The sequence below is a fragment of the Symphalangus syndactylus genome, chromosome 12 (genome assembly GCF_028878055.3).
Source record: "Symphalangus syndactylus isolate Jambi chromosome 12, NHGRI_mSymSyn1-v2.1_pri, whole genome shotgun sequence".
Lineage (NCBI taxonomy): Eukaryota > Metazoa > Chordata > Mammalia > Primates > Hylobatidae > Symphalangus > Symphalangus syndactylus.
The window spans coordinates 133,293,794-133,309,261 of NC_072441.2; the positions used below are offsets into that span (position 1 = coordinate 133,293,794).

The following is a 15,468-nucleotide window of genomic DNA, read 5'->3' on the forward strand; positions in this document are numbered from 1 at the left end:
TCTGTAAAATGGAGATAATGAGACAATCGAGTTGGCTGAAGGATTTAATAATGTATGTAAAACTCTTTGCACAGTGTCTTGATAACTTTTATCACTAATAAAATTTTATATAATAAGTGTTTAAAAAGCAGCCAGTATTTGGGTGACTTGGCTTTTGGCTTCGTATTTTTTGTGTCCTCATAGTTGTCGTTGTGAGCATATGCTAAAAACATAGCTGCTCGCGGTGGCAGCCAGCAGACAGGAGGAATTTACAACTAAAGCAAGGCACTGTTCGTCATAATGGAAAATTTTCAGACAATGGGTGTTCCATTTAGAATCCCAGAACTGGCCAGGCTCAGTGGCTCACACCGGTAATCCCAACACTTTGGGAGGTCAAGGCAGGTGGATCACCTGAGGTCAGGAGGTCAGGAGTTTGAGACCAGCCTGGCCAACATGGTGAAACCCCATCTCTACAAAAATGCAAAAAATCAGCCAGGCATGGTGGCACACACATGTAGTCCCAGCTATTGAGGAGGCTGAGGCAGGATAATTGCTTGAACCTGGGAGGTGGAGGTTGCAATGAGCTGAGATCGAGCCACTGCACTCCAGCCTGGGTGACAGAGTGAGATGCTGTCTCAAGATAAAACAACAAAAAACAATCCCAGAACTTTTTTCAGTGTGGGCCTTAGTCCCAACACCATCAGTAAAGCAAATCGAGTGAGCAGCTTCCCGATAGAAATTCACCAAAGTGTGACCAGCATTCTTCCCTGTCTGTCTGGGGTCATTTATTAGTGTTGACACCCTGTGGCCTTACATCTTTGTAAAGTGCTTCTCAAATTTTTTAAAATTACTTTTCACCAGCACTCTGGGAAGTGGGTCAGGTGGTCAGCATTCTTGTCCTTGATACCATAGGAAGAAACTGAGGCCCAGAAAGGTTAAATGAGTTGCCTGAGGTCCTGCTGCGAGGTACTGGCAAAGCTAGGGCAGATTTGCCATCCAGATGAAAGTGTGTTAGTTTATTGCTGTGATTTCACTTTCCTTGAGTGAGAGGTGCATAGCCATTGCAGAACTGCAGTCTGATGCATGCCTTGTCCAGATCTACTAGGTTTGATTTGGGTCCCACGTTAATCCATTTGCTTCTGTTGGGTTTTAATTAATGATTGCTAGAACCAGAACTGTTGGGAAGCAGACTCCCTTTTGGGTCATTGTTTTTAGGCTTTCCTCTTTGGGGACATTCCTTGAGGAGCCTTGGGTTACCAGGGATTGCTTTGATGTGTTCAAAATTGTGCCTTGTGCCCCACAGCTACAGGTAAAATCAAAAGGCGGATAATTTATGGGAGTGTCAGAGCTGGCCGCTGGCACCTCAGGAGGCCATTAGTATGCCTGTTCAGACCCTCTGTGTCCTTGCAATTGATTCCTCTTTGCATGAGCCTGATTTGGGAAGCTGTAGATCTGTGGGTAGTGATTGGATGTGACAGTCCAAACACTGGTCCCTAAATTAATCCTTTTAATGGTATTCCGGCACCAAGGCAATTCTCTCTCTCTCTCTCTGTCTTTCTGTGTCTCTCACTCTTTCTTTTGCTCTTTTTTGCTCTTTTTAACTAGGGAGGACAGAATGGGGTGGGCTAGGAGGAAGGATAAAGAAAGGAAGAGAAGAAGCTTTGTTTGCTGCTTAGGCCCTGCTCTGTTCTAATTAGCATGTTCTAATTCCAGAGCAGTTGGCATCATGACTGTGGGCATATTCATTTAGCAAACATTTACTCTTGCTTACTTTGTGCCTGGTCTTGTGCTGGGTGCTGGGAATACAGAAATGAATAAAATGTGGTCCTTACCCTTAGGGATCTAGCTCAGTGTTTCTCAGGCTTTAAAAACTCTGTTTAGACTTAGCATAGTTTAGATTAAAACACACACACACACACACACAACAAAACAATCTCATGCTCTTCTTTAATGCTATTTGAAATTTTAGAATGCATTAGTCTGACAAGTCAAAGAATTATGTCAAATATGCTTTTTTTTTTTACACGCACATGCACACATACACCTATACTGCTGTCTTCTATCCTTCTCCCTTAACTCTTTGAAAATTACTGGTAGTAGAAGAAACATACCTAACATCTCACAACATAGTGAGATAAAAGTTATGAAGTAGGAATAAACTGTGCCACTGGATCATACTTAAACAATTAGCTTTATGATGGAGTGTCAGAGAAAGCCACCAAAAGGGGGGAGATTTGAGCTGGAGTTTGAGGAAGGAGTCATAATTTGTCGGCGAAAAATGGAAGTGCATTCCAAAATAGGGAGCAGCGTTTGCCAAAGCACAAATTTGTAAAAGGAAACGTCACATTTGGGTACTTGAGTAAGAATTGGTTATAACCCTGCCTCCTGCCAGTTTCCACTCTGTAAGATGGAAAGATTTGCTCCTCTGGAATTTTGTCTGAGAAGAGTCTTCGAGTTCCTTGTGCTGCCGTTCTTTTAATTCTGCTCTTGTGCTCAGGCCTGTAATTTTTCTTTTTAAAATATAAAAAAAATATGAAAACTAGTTAGGATGATTTGGATAGACTTAATTATTGCTTAAGGTTGAGTCACTTTTAGTTAAAGTTACACTTTGCCTCAAAAGAAGAACTGCAGTTGATATGCATGGTTGGCCCTCTGTCGGATGGAGGGAATCAGTTATGTGGGGAAATGTGGGCCATCACACGTGGTATCGAACAGGGCCCCGAAGAGCTGAGCACCTCCGAGCCCTTAGTTTCCTCATGTGTAATATGAGAATACTGTTACCCATTCTGCTTGATACTTGGGAGGATTAAATAAGATAAAATATGTAAATCATCGATACAATGCCTGGCTTGGAGTAGATTTTCAGAAAAGGGTGTTGCCTTTTTCTCTTTCTCATGTAGTAACTGTTCCCTTTTATTGAGCACTTGCTGTTGTGCAAAGCACTTTTTGTACATTGCATGGTTGAACTGAATCCCAAAGATATAGGTATTATTATTATTATAGCTATTATTACAAATAATTTGTAGTAGAGTCAGGATTTGAACCTAGGTTTGTCTATTACCAGTGTTTTAACACTAGATTATATAACTCCTTGCTTTTACACCAGTTCCCCATCTTGGGACCAGGAGTATAGGAAGTATTTAACAGTTCTGGGTACCTCTCTTCTGGGATCAGATGCTGTCTACAAATGTGAGAGGTGCTTAAAGGGATGATGCTACCATACCCTGCCCTCCATCCATCTCTAGTCTATTTATAGTGTGTTAGGAAGCAAGGCTTTGCCCCTTCTCACGTGTGATGGCGTTGCAACTGACTTGCAGGACTTTGCAAAAAGATGTCTTCAAGCTTTCGCCGCTGAAAGGAGTTTGCCCAAGCTACTGAGCATGGCTGCTGGTTTAGCAAACAGCAGGCAAATCACAAACAATTGCCTCTTTTTATGTGTTTCTTGGAGCTGCTGAAACAGACCAATTGAAGGGGAGAGCAAGCCTGCTGTGACCTGTGATGTTGCCCTCAGAATTTGGTGTTCCTGAAGATCTTTAGTGATTTTAGCTCTGCTGGTAGTTTGGGATTATTAGCAGCTGCTTCTGAGTTGGGGGAGCTCTCCGTAGCCGTGCCTTGGAGCAGAAGCAGCTGTAGCTACAGGCCAAGGCAGGGACTGGGTGTAAAGAAGAGGAGACTGTTTTGTTGAGGTGAGGACCCAGTTTTAGAGTTCCTGCTTCCTTTCCGCATTGGGACCATGTGGAGGTTCCAGGGCATGTCAAGCTTTGTTTTGTCTTCAACCTCTAGCCTTCAGCAAACTAGACAGAGTCCTCAGGCTCCTGGCCTCTTCTGTGAGACTGCACAGCTTGGGAAATGACTAGTGAGGCCTTTTCCTTGTGTTGGAGCAGTAGCCTGAGACCCTGGCCTTGGAGTCGAGAGCCTGGGTTCTATTCTTACTATTTCTTGCAATGTGAACCTTGGGCAGTCCTTTTCTCTTTCTAATCTCATTTTCCCTGGCTGGTTGGACTGTGTTGCCTCTTAGGTTTTCTTTCACCTTTGACAGTTTTTTTTTTACACAGAGAGTGCTCTGGCAGTAAGGATATATTCATTAGATTGAAGATTATGACTTTTGAAGGCATGCAGTTTATTTGTATTTTTTCCCAGGCTATTTTTAGCTGCTTGAGACAAAGCCTGTGACTAAGTGAGTTCCAGACAGGTATTACTGTGTTTTTTGTTGTTGTTTCTGTGACTCAGGTGCCTGAGCACTTGTGATACTGCAGGTCAGATTGGGTCGGGGACTTTTACACCAGGACTGAAAACTGAGGAAGCTATGATTGTTGTATTCCTAGGTGCTTTCAGTCAGCTGGACTCAGAACCTGTTGCAGGTAACTTGGAGTTACTCGAATGTATCCCTGCCTCCTAGTCTGGCTTTTAATGGAATGAATTGAATCCTGGGATGGTATAAACATACACTCTCCCAGAGATCCCGAGTACACGTGGCTAGGGAGGTGGGAGTGGGAGTAGACCACCTGTTTCACAGTGGGCTCCTCTTGTTTTCCCATCCTGAGGACTCCCTTGGCCTGTGTGTGTGGATGTTAAAGGTTGACCCCCTCCGCTCACCCCTCCAGTAATGGAGGCTATAAAATGTCTATTTACCCAAGACACCAGAACGACTCCTCTGTGGTTCCTCTAATCTGGTGATTTGGTGCTTCTTTGGTCTCTCAGGTAAATACAGATTGAGTCTTTATAAAGGCATATTATTTCCCTCATTAAATGTGTGTTTTGGCACATGTGTTATTTACCTGATAGACAGTAATGGCTGCAGAGGAGCCATTGGTGTCTGTTGTGTAAATACTCTGCACAGAGACCGTCCTCCAGGGGCTCTGGCGCAGGCCTGTTTCTCCAAATCGTGCTGGCCCTGTGGCAGTCCCGTTTACCCCTCCCCTGTCCCCACTGGGGACCTGGGCCCTTCATATTGAGGAGAGAATCATTCATTTTCCTCCTTGCCATGGGCTACTTAATACCTTTAATTTGCTAGGAGAGGGAAAAGGATGTCTGAGAATAAATGTGTATAAATCTTAGTCTCTGATGAAAGATAGTTTGCAGAAATAGGCAGAATCATAAACTTTCTTTTGAGTTCTGGCCCTCATTTAGATACTCAATGATCTTGAGCTGATATTATAAGCTATAGACTTATAGCCTGCAAATTTGTGACTAAAACATAAAGACATCAATAGAAAAGAGAAATCCCTAAGACACCAGAGGGTGCGAGGGCAGGTGGGATGCTGCTGCAGGGAGCAGGTGTGTTTCCTGAGAAAGCTCTATGGTGGCAGGAGTGCCAGTGAAGTGGACATTGAGTGGGGGCTCTTCTAATGGAAACTCGGCTGGATAGAGAATACTGTTTGGGCTGAGAGACGCTTTGAGCCTCTCTACCAGAGAGAACATGCAGCCTACCTTCTGTGGGCATTACAGGGAGATCTGTCTCTTCAAATATTGTCTGTGTGATATTTTTAATTTTAAAATTTTAACCACATTGCACATGGATTTTAAAAAACAATTTTTGTTTGTTTGTTTACTTATTTATTTATTTATTTATTGAGACGGAGTCTCTGTCACCCAGGCTGGAGTGTAGTGACGTGGTCTCAGCTCACTGCAAACCCTGCCTCCTAGGTTCAAGCGATTCTTCTGCCTCAGCCTCCTGAGAGCTGGATTACAGGCGTGTGCTACCATGCCTGGCTAATTTTTGTATTTTTAGTAGAGATGGGGTTTTGCCATGTTGCCCAGGCTGGTCTTGAACTCCTGATCTCAAGCGATCTGCCTGCCTTGGCCTCCCAGAGTGCTGGGATTACAGGTGTGAGCCACCCCACCCAGCTGATTTTAAAAAACAATTTTAAAAAAGGGTTTGAAGCAGCCCAAATTTACATAAAAGTTGTAAGTACAGTAGAAAGAATTTTTTCCCTGAACCATTTGAGGGTTAAGTTGCCGACCTAATGCCCCATCACCCTGAATACTTGCTGTGCATTTCCTATAAACAAGGACATTTTCCTACCTAGTCACAATACAAGCATCAAAATCAGGAAATTAACATTGATTTAAAACCTCTATATAAACCTTGGACCCCATTAAAGTTTTGCCAGTTGTCCTAGGAATGTTCTTTGCAGCAAAGTGATCCAGTTCAGAATCGTGGGTTGCATTTGGTTATCAAGTCTCTTTAGTCTCTTTTAGACTTTCCTCAGTAAACTTTCCTTGGCATTCATGACCTTGATACTTTTGAAGATTACAGGCTGGTTATTGTTTAGATTGTCTCTCAATTAGGGTTTGTGTGACATTTTCTCATGATTAGATTTAGGTTGTGTATCTTCAGGAATATAACAGAAATGATGCTTTGTTCTTTTCGTCGGATGATTTTGATTTATCCCATTATTGATAATGTTCACTTTGATCACTTGATTAAGGTGATGTCTGCCAGGCTTCTCCATCATAAAATTACTACTAGTTGTAATTAATAAGTATTTTGTGGGGAGATACTTTGAAACTATGTAAATATCTCACATCAAAGTTTAATTTTATTGATTTATATCTTTATGGACTCATGGTTTTCTATTCAGTGCATTATAATCCATTACTATCATTGTTTCTTGGCCAGTGGGTGGCTTCTGTATCCTTTTGGTATGTTCCCATCATTATTTGGGTGTTTCCTTGCTTTCTGGTACAAGATGTTATGCGCTCATCTTGTATTTCTTTTGCTGCATCCCTGGAATCAGCCATTTCTCCAAGGACCTCTGTTTCTTTTAGTGGGGAATGGTATTTAGAAGGCAACCGGGGCTGTGTGCTGTGGCCCATGCCTGTAATCCCAGCACTTTGGGATGCCAAGGTGGGAAGAACATTTGAGCCCAGGAGTTTGAGATCAGCCTGGGCAACGTAGTGAGACTCTCATCTCTACAAAAAAAAAAAAAAAAATTAGTTGGATGTGGTGGCACATACCTGTGGTCCATGCTACTTGAGAGGCTGAGGTGGGAAGATTGCCTGAGCCTGGGTGTTCGAGGCTGCAGTGAGCTATGATTATGCCACTGCACTGCAGCCTGGGCAATAGAGCAAGACCCTGTCTTTAAAAAAAGACAAGAATGCAATGGAGTGCTAGGTGTGCTCATTGCCATTGTTGCTGCTCTCTGGCTCTTCCTTAAATAGAGCTAGAAAATATATATGCATATGTGTGTATATTTGTGTATGTGTGTATCCATCTATCTATCTGATACACATCTAATCAGAAACCATGAGTTCACATTCTTCCTGCCAATTCCAGTTCAACACCACAGATTTTCTCCCTTTCCATATTTTAACTTCTTTCTCTTAACAGTGAGAAACCTGGGTCCCATTATCCTTAATATATGCACTTCTTTGATCGGTTCCTCTGTAGGTAGCTAATCCTCATTACTGCCGCTGCCCTTTACCCCTCATGAGTGCCTCTTTTACCCTGAGTGTGTCACCCCACATCAGACTGCCAGCCGACATGGATGTTTTCCACATCCCCCTTGGCTCTGACATGCTGCACCACACCTTCCCGCTTCTGCAAGGATGTCTTCCTCACCCTGCCTGGGCCCTGACAGTGTCCCCCAGACCTCTCTGGCTCACCCTACTCCACCTGTTGTAGATATCTGCCTTCTTCTGCTGCACCTAATGGTTTTAGGATTGAGTTTTTCAGGAAGGGAAGAGGAAGGGTTACCCTCTGTTTCTTGACTTGAACTGAACTTGGTTGTTAGAAGTAAGGGAAGTGTGGAATCCAGTAACTGCTGATATGTGGAGGCCTGACCTCCTAATGTCTACTCTCAAGACTTCCTACAAGAGAAGTTTTTTTGTTTTGTTTTGTTTTGTTTTTGAATCGTGGTCTTGCTCTGTCACCCAGACTGGAGTGCAGTGGCTCCATCACAGCTCACTGTAGCCTCAACCTTCTGGGCTCAAGCGATCTTCCTACTTCAGCCTACCAAGTAGCTGGGACTACAGGCATGCACCACCCCGCCTGGCTAATTTTTAATTTATTTTTTGTAGAGATTGGGTCTCACTGTGTTTCCCAGGCTGGTTTCAAACTCCTGGGCTCAAGCAATACTTCTGCCTCAGCCTCCCACAGTGCTGGGATTACAGGTGTCAGTCACTGTGCTTGGCCAACGGAAGCTTTTTGATGTAGATGAAATCAGGTGAGAAAGCAAGGCCTGCAGGCAAGAGGACCACTGGCCATCAGAATAGGGTATATATAGTATGCTCTGTCAGAGGTCTAGAGCATTTTAGGGTTGCAGAAGACATCGATATTACTCTCTGAGGCTGCCTTGTGAATTAATTGGATTTGTAGGCCCAGAATCTGGGGATCCAGGCTTGGCCAGGTGGGCATAGCCCAATACGATAGTAGTAATAACATTAGGCTAATATATATTAAGCCGTTATATGCCAGGCATTGCTCTTAGTGCTTTACATGTGTTGTCTCATTTTATTCTCACTTAAGGAGTAGGTGCTATTGTTATTGTCATTTTACAAATGAGGAATTGAAGAACACAGCATGTACAAGGTGCCATGGGTAGTAAGTGGTAAAGCCAGGATTCAAACTTGGAAGCCCTCCTTACTCATCATGCTTAATTGCTTATAGTATTTGGTAGACAGGATTGACTGACTGTGTATACTACGCATATTCTGTGCACATTGTAGAACATTAGGACTTTCGGAAGTCTTTACACTTTTTTATGGGGTTAGAGAAGAGTCTAAGTCCTTGAGGGACTTTGGATCCAAACTAGAATGGGTAATTTGAGCAGACTTGTGTCTCCCATCTCATTACTATTCAGGAATAGGTGATGAGAAGATTCTGGCTTTCAGAGGGATATTGGCCCTCTTGCCTTTCCAGGAGACTCCATATTGAAACTCAAGCCAGCGTTTGTCTACCTGGGCTGAGTTTTGGCTGTATTTTTGGTGAGGCTATAAAGCAATGGTGAAAACAAGTGCTGTGCTTGTGCAGGATCCATGAAGAACTTAAAATATTTCTTGGTCTTAGCTCCGCTGAATCCCCCTGAAATCTCATTATAGGGACAGGGAAATTGAGGACCTACACTAGCATGTATCCTAGTAAACATATAGGCAAGTTACTGTAGCTCATTCAGTGAGTCAGGAGAGAGACGGGAAGACAGCCATACTTGGCATTATCTGCTTCTGTTCAGGTTGTAATGACCTCATTGCCTTTGAGTATGCGCTGGACTTCACAGGGTGCTATCCCTCTTACCTACATGAAGGGAGCCAGGTGTCCACTTGCAGCCATCAGAGGCAAGCCTTTGGCTGTGTTGGAATGAGGCTTCAGAAAGCACAAACTATGGCCATTACTGTATTGTACAGTGAGATTTCTTATTTGAGGATTAAAGTTGAGAGAAATTTGAACGTTGGGTATTAAAGGGAGAAAGACAACATTTCTGCTTTGTTCCTTTTTTCTTTTTAAGGAAGTTTGAGTTATTCGTGAGTAAAACTTAGGCTTTGATTTTTATATTTAGTTAGGCCTCTGAGGAGCAGGCATTCTGCAAATTTAAGGGGAAAACTTAAAGGAAAAGTGATTTGATTTTTTTTTTTTTTTTTGCACATGTTCACTCAGAAAACTTTACTAGATTTTTAGCCATGCTCCTATTACTGCCACATCTGGGTTTTCTTTTTCTTCCCCATTTAAAAAGTCCCGCAGTCATTCAGGGTCTCTAGTAGAGACCGAGTCTAAGGCAGCAAATGAGAAAGCCTAAGGCTGTAGCCAGCTGTGCTCTCCAGGCACTGTTCATTCCCCCAGGGTGCCACTTACTAGTGTGGGGGTTGGGGGATCACCAGAATGTCGGAGCAAACTCCCCTGTGATTCGCTTTGTTTGCCCTCACCTTGGGAGAGGGGAGGAGGGTATGTGGAGACATCAAGATACAGACTGGAAAGCCAGGGGCAAATGGCTACTAGTGGAGCTGAGAAAAGAGCCTTGGACATTTTCTGCTGCTTGTCTGAGCCTACTTAGCTTCCAGGACTGATTGTACAACAGGGTCACCTCACGTTACTTTGGACCCATAGCTTTAATGTTAACTGTTGCCACCTGAGAAGCGACTGCACAATTTTTCTCTCTTCTCTCTTTTGAACTTTAGAGCTCCATTTAAAGATGAAGGCCAGTGTTGCATGTTGTTTTGAGAATGATCTGGGAGACTCAGAGCTGTAATAATGCTGCAGGTGCTGCTATTAGGGTCTTGAACTTTAGTAACGAATACTATGATTTAGAAAAGGGGCCCAGAAACACTGGGGAATGGCCCATGTTGCGTGGATATTCCTGAAGACTAGGTGGAACAGGGCCACAGTGGGAGGGAGTAACCCAGGCTCTCTGTTCTTTTTTTTTTCTTTCTTTCTTTTTTTTTTTTTAAACTTTCCTCCCCTAAGTTTTAGATGCTTCTGGATGTTCAATGCTAGCACCTTTACAGACTGGAGCAGCTCGATTTTCTTCGTATTTACTTTCAAGAGCAAGAAAAGTGCTGGGCTCCCACTTATTTTCTCCCTGTGGTGTTCCGGAGTTCTGCTCCATATCCACCAGAAAGCTGGCGGCCCACGGCTTTGGCGCATCCATGGCGGCAATGGTGTCCTTCCCTCCCCAGAGGTATCACTACTTTTTAGTGCTGGACTTTGAGGCCACGTGCGACAAGCCACAGATTCATCCTCAGGTAACTAACTGTTCCATCATTGCTTTAGAAAAGGTGGGGCGGGCAAGGAGGGAGGGAGGATAGTTTTGCTTCCTGGAACCCAAAGGAGCTTTCTCATGCCTTCCTGTCTTTTAGCTACTCATTTAGAATTCCTGTCTAGGAAGCAGGACTTGTTTCAGGTATGCTAGTGTTAAGGTAGACCTGAGAAGTCTCTGGAGAGAACTGGGTACATTGTTTCTCTCTAGTCTCAGCTTTTGGGAATCAAAATATTTCCTTCTCCAGTCCTTCCTTTCTCTGTTCTTTTCTTTCCTCCATTCTCCTGCTACTGCCACTTGTTCCTTTAAGGAGTGCTATAGTAGCTAGCCTCCAAGATGACCTCAATGATCCTTAACTCCTGCTATTCACACACTTGGTAGTTCCCCTCCGGCACTGAATCAAAGATATCCCTGTATAGCTAATAGAATACAGTGGAAGAGATAATGTATGATTTCTGAGGGTAAGTTATAAAAAGTATTGCAGTCCACTTTGCTCTTTTGGACCACTTGCTCTGGGGGAAGCCAGCTGTCGTCCTGCCAGGTCACTCAAGCAGCCCTGTGGAGAAGCACCTGTGTGGGAACTGAGGCTATTAGCCAAAATCCAGTGCCCAGCTTGCCAGTCATGAGAGTGAGCTATCTTAGAAGTGAATCTACCAGCCCTGGTCAGGCCTTCAGATGACTGCAGCCCCAGTGGACATGTGACTTCAACTTTAGCAGAGACTTTGAGCCAGACCAGCCAGCTAAGCCACTCTCAAATTCCTGACTCACAGGAACTGTGAGGGATAACAAATGATTATTGATATTTTAAGCCACAGGTTTTGGGACGATTTGTTATGCAGCATTAGATAACCTGAGCAAGTACCATTGTTGGTCTGTTGGAAAGGACAATTTCTTTGCTTGCTTTTTTTCATTAGTCACCAGCTGTGTTCAAAGACCTTTTAGCTTTTAAGTTAATGCTACTAGGAGGCTTGGATTAGCTGCAGGTGATATTGAAGTATGTGGTGTTTGCTTTGAGGGAATGATTGGGGGCTGATGTAGCAGTTCATTGTAGTGTTGGTGCATTGAATATGCCTGGCTCTAGGACTGTAATTCTTCTCTATAGGGTTAGGTTATAGAGTGTGTGATTTGGGGATGCATAGACATGTTGCTCTGGGAACAGCTTTCGATCGTAAGGAGGAGGGAGAGAAGGGGACCTCAGCATTGGGCACTTCGAAGATAGGGAGGATTGTGGTCCATTCAAAGATAAACTGGGTTCGTCTGTCACGGTTGGTTTTTTCAGGAAGGGATCTGTCTTTAGAATGGTAAATTATTTTACATAAAGCAGATACGACAACGTCTAGTTTTCCCTTTCTCCTCTCCTCTTTCGTATACTCCCTTAATGCATTAGTCTGCCTTTGGGGCACTGGAATGAGGCCTACTGAGGGCTGGGAACCCAGGAGCTGGATAAGGAGACTATCCTAAAGGAAGGTCCTTTGAGTGAAAGGGAATGCAGCTTGGGAGCTACTCAAGCCACACTTACTTTCTCTGCCTCTGGCTCCTGCCTGTACTGTAGAGTCTTCTTCCCTGCCTCCCCAAACTACTGGAGTTTCTCTGGTGTGGTGGGGGCAGCTGGTGGTTACGTTGGGAATTTTGTTTATTTAGATTCTCCCATGTTGGGAATCAGGGATCCAAATCTTCTTGTGTCATATTATTTCTTCTACTTCAGTCACTGGGTAAGCCCTAGTGGGACTTGAGACTAAAATCTAACACATCTCTGTCACATATGATTCATCCCTCTTCTGATCCCTCATAATCGCTTGGCACCTCTGTTATGGCATTTACTGCTTTCTGGCATATGCTTATATATGTGTATTTTCTTACCTTTTCAGTTAGATTATAAGCTCAGATAATTATGTAGCTCTGTTTTCTTGTCCTGCAGAGGGTCCTGCCAATATTCCTGAAGGTGAAGCCTGAATCATGTCTCAGTTTGGTCTGTCAGTGTCACCTTTCATCTCTCTTTCAAGGGCTTTATTTTTACTTATTTATTTATTTATTTATCACAATGCTGAAGACATCATGCAGTACAGACTTAAACAGCTTGTATCACCAACTTCCTTCCCAGACTTAGGCACCAAGACCTTCCAGACCCAGGCTGAGTTAGGGCTTCACATTGTTTACCAGGATCTGGGCCTGATTAAAGATTATCTCCAGAATCAATGAACCCTGATGATGTGATTCCAAGGGCACTTAAGGAATTGGCTGCCCTGGTTCATTATTAGCAAAGCATTAGCTGTTGCTTTAGAGAACTCGGGAAGAAGCATTTGCTGTCTTGCTTATCTTTAAAAGGAGAATACAAATGATCTTGGAAATTATAGACCCGTTAGTTTACTGTGATTCCAGAGAAGATACTTGACCTGATCGTCAGATAATCAATCAGCAAACAGCTAGAAGAGCGTGGGGCACTGAGTAATAGCTTATATGGGTTTGTGAAGAAGAGCAAATCCTGTCAGATCAATCTAACTTCTTGCTGTGACATAGTGATGGATTTGGGTGGATCTAGGGCAAGTGATAAATGTAATGCATCTTGACTTCATTAAACCTCTACAATGCTGTGATCAACAGTTGGGAAGGTGAGTTTGGGGCCAGACATCTGTGTTGAGCTACCCATCAGACCACCTTCAGGAAAGGGACGGCAGGTTGAAACTTGTTAGTAGCAACTTAAAATCTCCCTTTTTTATGGGAGAGCTTTTTTAAGGTTTGCAGGTAGCAGGAGCCTGATGGGATTCAGAGAAAGCCAAGAACACAGATTGGAGAAGTTGTCAGTCCTAGATAGAATAGCATCCTTCCATTGAGGTCAAAATAGGTCAGGTTCTTATTAGAGCCCCTGTGCTGTTTAGGTCTTCTGGTCAACAAGGGAAGTGGAGAAATTGGAAAAGCTCAGGAATTAGACCACAAATCATTAGAGGCACAAAAATAGAACTTAGAAAATAAATTGAATATAGTTTTGGCGACTGATTTCTTGTTCAGACTGAATAAATTCATCATGTGAGGAGTAGTTATTCCAAGGAGTATGATAACAACTTGCTCTTGATTTTAATAGGGACAAAAAAGAAAGAAGTTTAAATGGAAGCAGGAAAGGTTGAGATTTGGGATGAGAATGAACTGCCAGAAGAGACAGCAAAAGGACCGGAATAAGGTATACACCTTAGATCAGCCTTCCTTAGTGCTGTCTCAGAACGGCTTGATGGCTGTCCATTTGACAGAGATTCTTTGATTCTTTTTTTTTTTGAGATGGAGTTTCACTCTTGTTGACCAGGCTAGAGTGCAATGGCGCGATCTCGGCTCACCGCAACCTCTGCCTCAAGCGATTCTCCTGCCTCAGCTTCCCGAGTAGCCAGGATTACAGGCATACACCACCATGCCCAGCTAATTTTGTATTTTTAGTGGAGATGGGATTTCTCCATGTTGGTCAGGCTGGTCTCGAACTCCCCACCTCAGGTGATCCACCTGCCTCAGCCTCCCAAAGTTCTGGGATTACAGGCATGAGCCACCGCCCCCGGCCTGATTCTTTTTTTTTTTTTTTTGAGACAGAGTCTCGCTCTGTCGCCCAGGCTGGAGTGCAGTGGCGCAATCTCGGCTGACTGCAAGCTCCGCCTCCTGGGTTCACGCCATTCTCCTGCCTCAGCCTCTCCGAGTAGCTGGGACTACAGGCACCCGCCACCACACCCGGCTAATTTTTTGTATTTTTAGTAGAGACGGGGTTTCATCGTGGTCTCGATCTCCTGACCTCGTGATCCGCCGGCCTCGGCCTCCCAAAGTGCTGGGATTACAAACGTGAGCCACCTCGCCCGGCCCTGATTCTTTATGAGTAAGGTCTGCATGCCTCCTGGGAGTAGGGCTGGGCTTATGAATGAGAACCATCCAGGCTCCTCTCCTGACCAGCTCCCTTTTCTATTTTTTGTTTTTGTTTTTGTTTTTTGAGACAGAGTCTTGCTCCGTTGCCCAGGCTGGAGTGCAGTGTGTGATCACAGCTCAATGCAGCCTCAACCTTCAGCCTCAATCTCCTGGGCTCAAGCGATCCTCCCATCTTAGCCTACCCAGTAGCTGGGACTATGGGTACGCTCCATCATGCCTGGCTTATTTTCTGTTTATGTTTTATAATGATGGGGTCTCACTATGTTGCCCAGGCTGGTTTCAAACTCCTGGGTTCAAATGATACTTCCACCTCGGCCTCCTAAAGTACTGTGATTACAGGCGTGAGCCACCACAGCCAGCAGGAACTTTCAGTACTCAAGGCCCTGCATGGTACACTTCTGTTTTTATGACAGTGTGTCATACCCCTTGAGTATATAGGAGGCAGAAACAGTTTTAGGCCATGGCCTATTTGGAGGCTTAATGTGGGGCTCTTTTATCTATCTTTGATTTCCAGAAGTTCCTGAGTTAGTTGAGTCAGGTTATTGGGACTATCTTAAAGGAATGCCATCACGAAAAACTAACAGGTGTAAGCCCTGTTGTACTTGGGTGAGTAACAGCATTGGTTACAAACATGGTAAAACATGGTATTTTCCATTTGTCATCAGTTTTGCTGTTTATTTTTGTACTTTGTTCAGCTAGGTGAAACTGGAGTGGTTGGCTGGCCAGTTACAGGCTTTGGTGTTATGGTTTTTGCACTCATTTTATTTGTGTTACATGTTTTGATTCAGATTAACATGATAGGTATTGGTTGAATAGGAGACTTTTTCATTTGAAAACATTTTTTTCACTTAAATGTAATTTAGATGGTTTAAAATGTTTTAGAGGGTCCAAGTTTCAGGAATGC

General features: G+C 43.7%; 1 protein-coding gene across 16 annotated transcripts in view; it reads left to right on the forward strand.

The window, feature by feature from the left end:
* The window catches only part of ERI3 (ERI1 exoribonuclease family member 3), a 133,351-nt gene that overhangs the window by 6,035 nt on the left and 111,848 nt on the right, over window positions 1-15,468 (forward strand). For 6 of the 16 annotated variants that reach the window (XM_063627700.1, XM_063627705.1, XM_055255348.2 and 3 more), the window contains one exon: window positions 10,379-10,656. The exons of 3 other annotated variants lie outside the window; for them this stretch is intronic. In XM_063627700.1, coding sequence (XP_063483770.1) covers window positions 10,379-10,656 — 278 coding nt within the window. Of the gene's footprint in view, window positions 1-10,378; window positions 10,657-13,749; window positions 13,846-15,468 lie in introns of all 16 variants that reach the window. 7 more of the 16 variants (XM_055255343.2, XM_055255345.2, XM_055255347.2 and 4 more) reach the window with 2 other exon arrangements.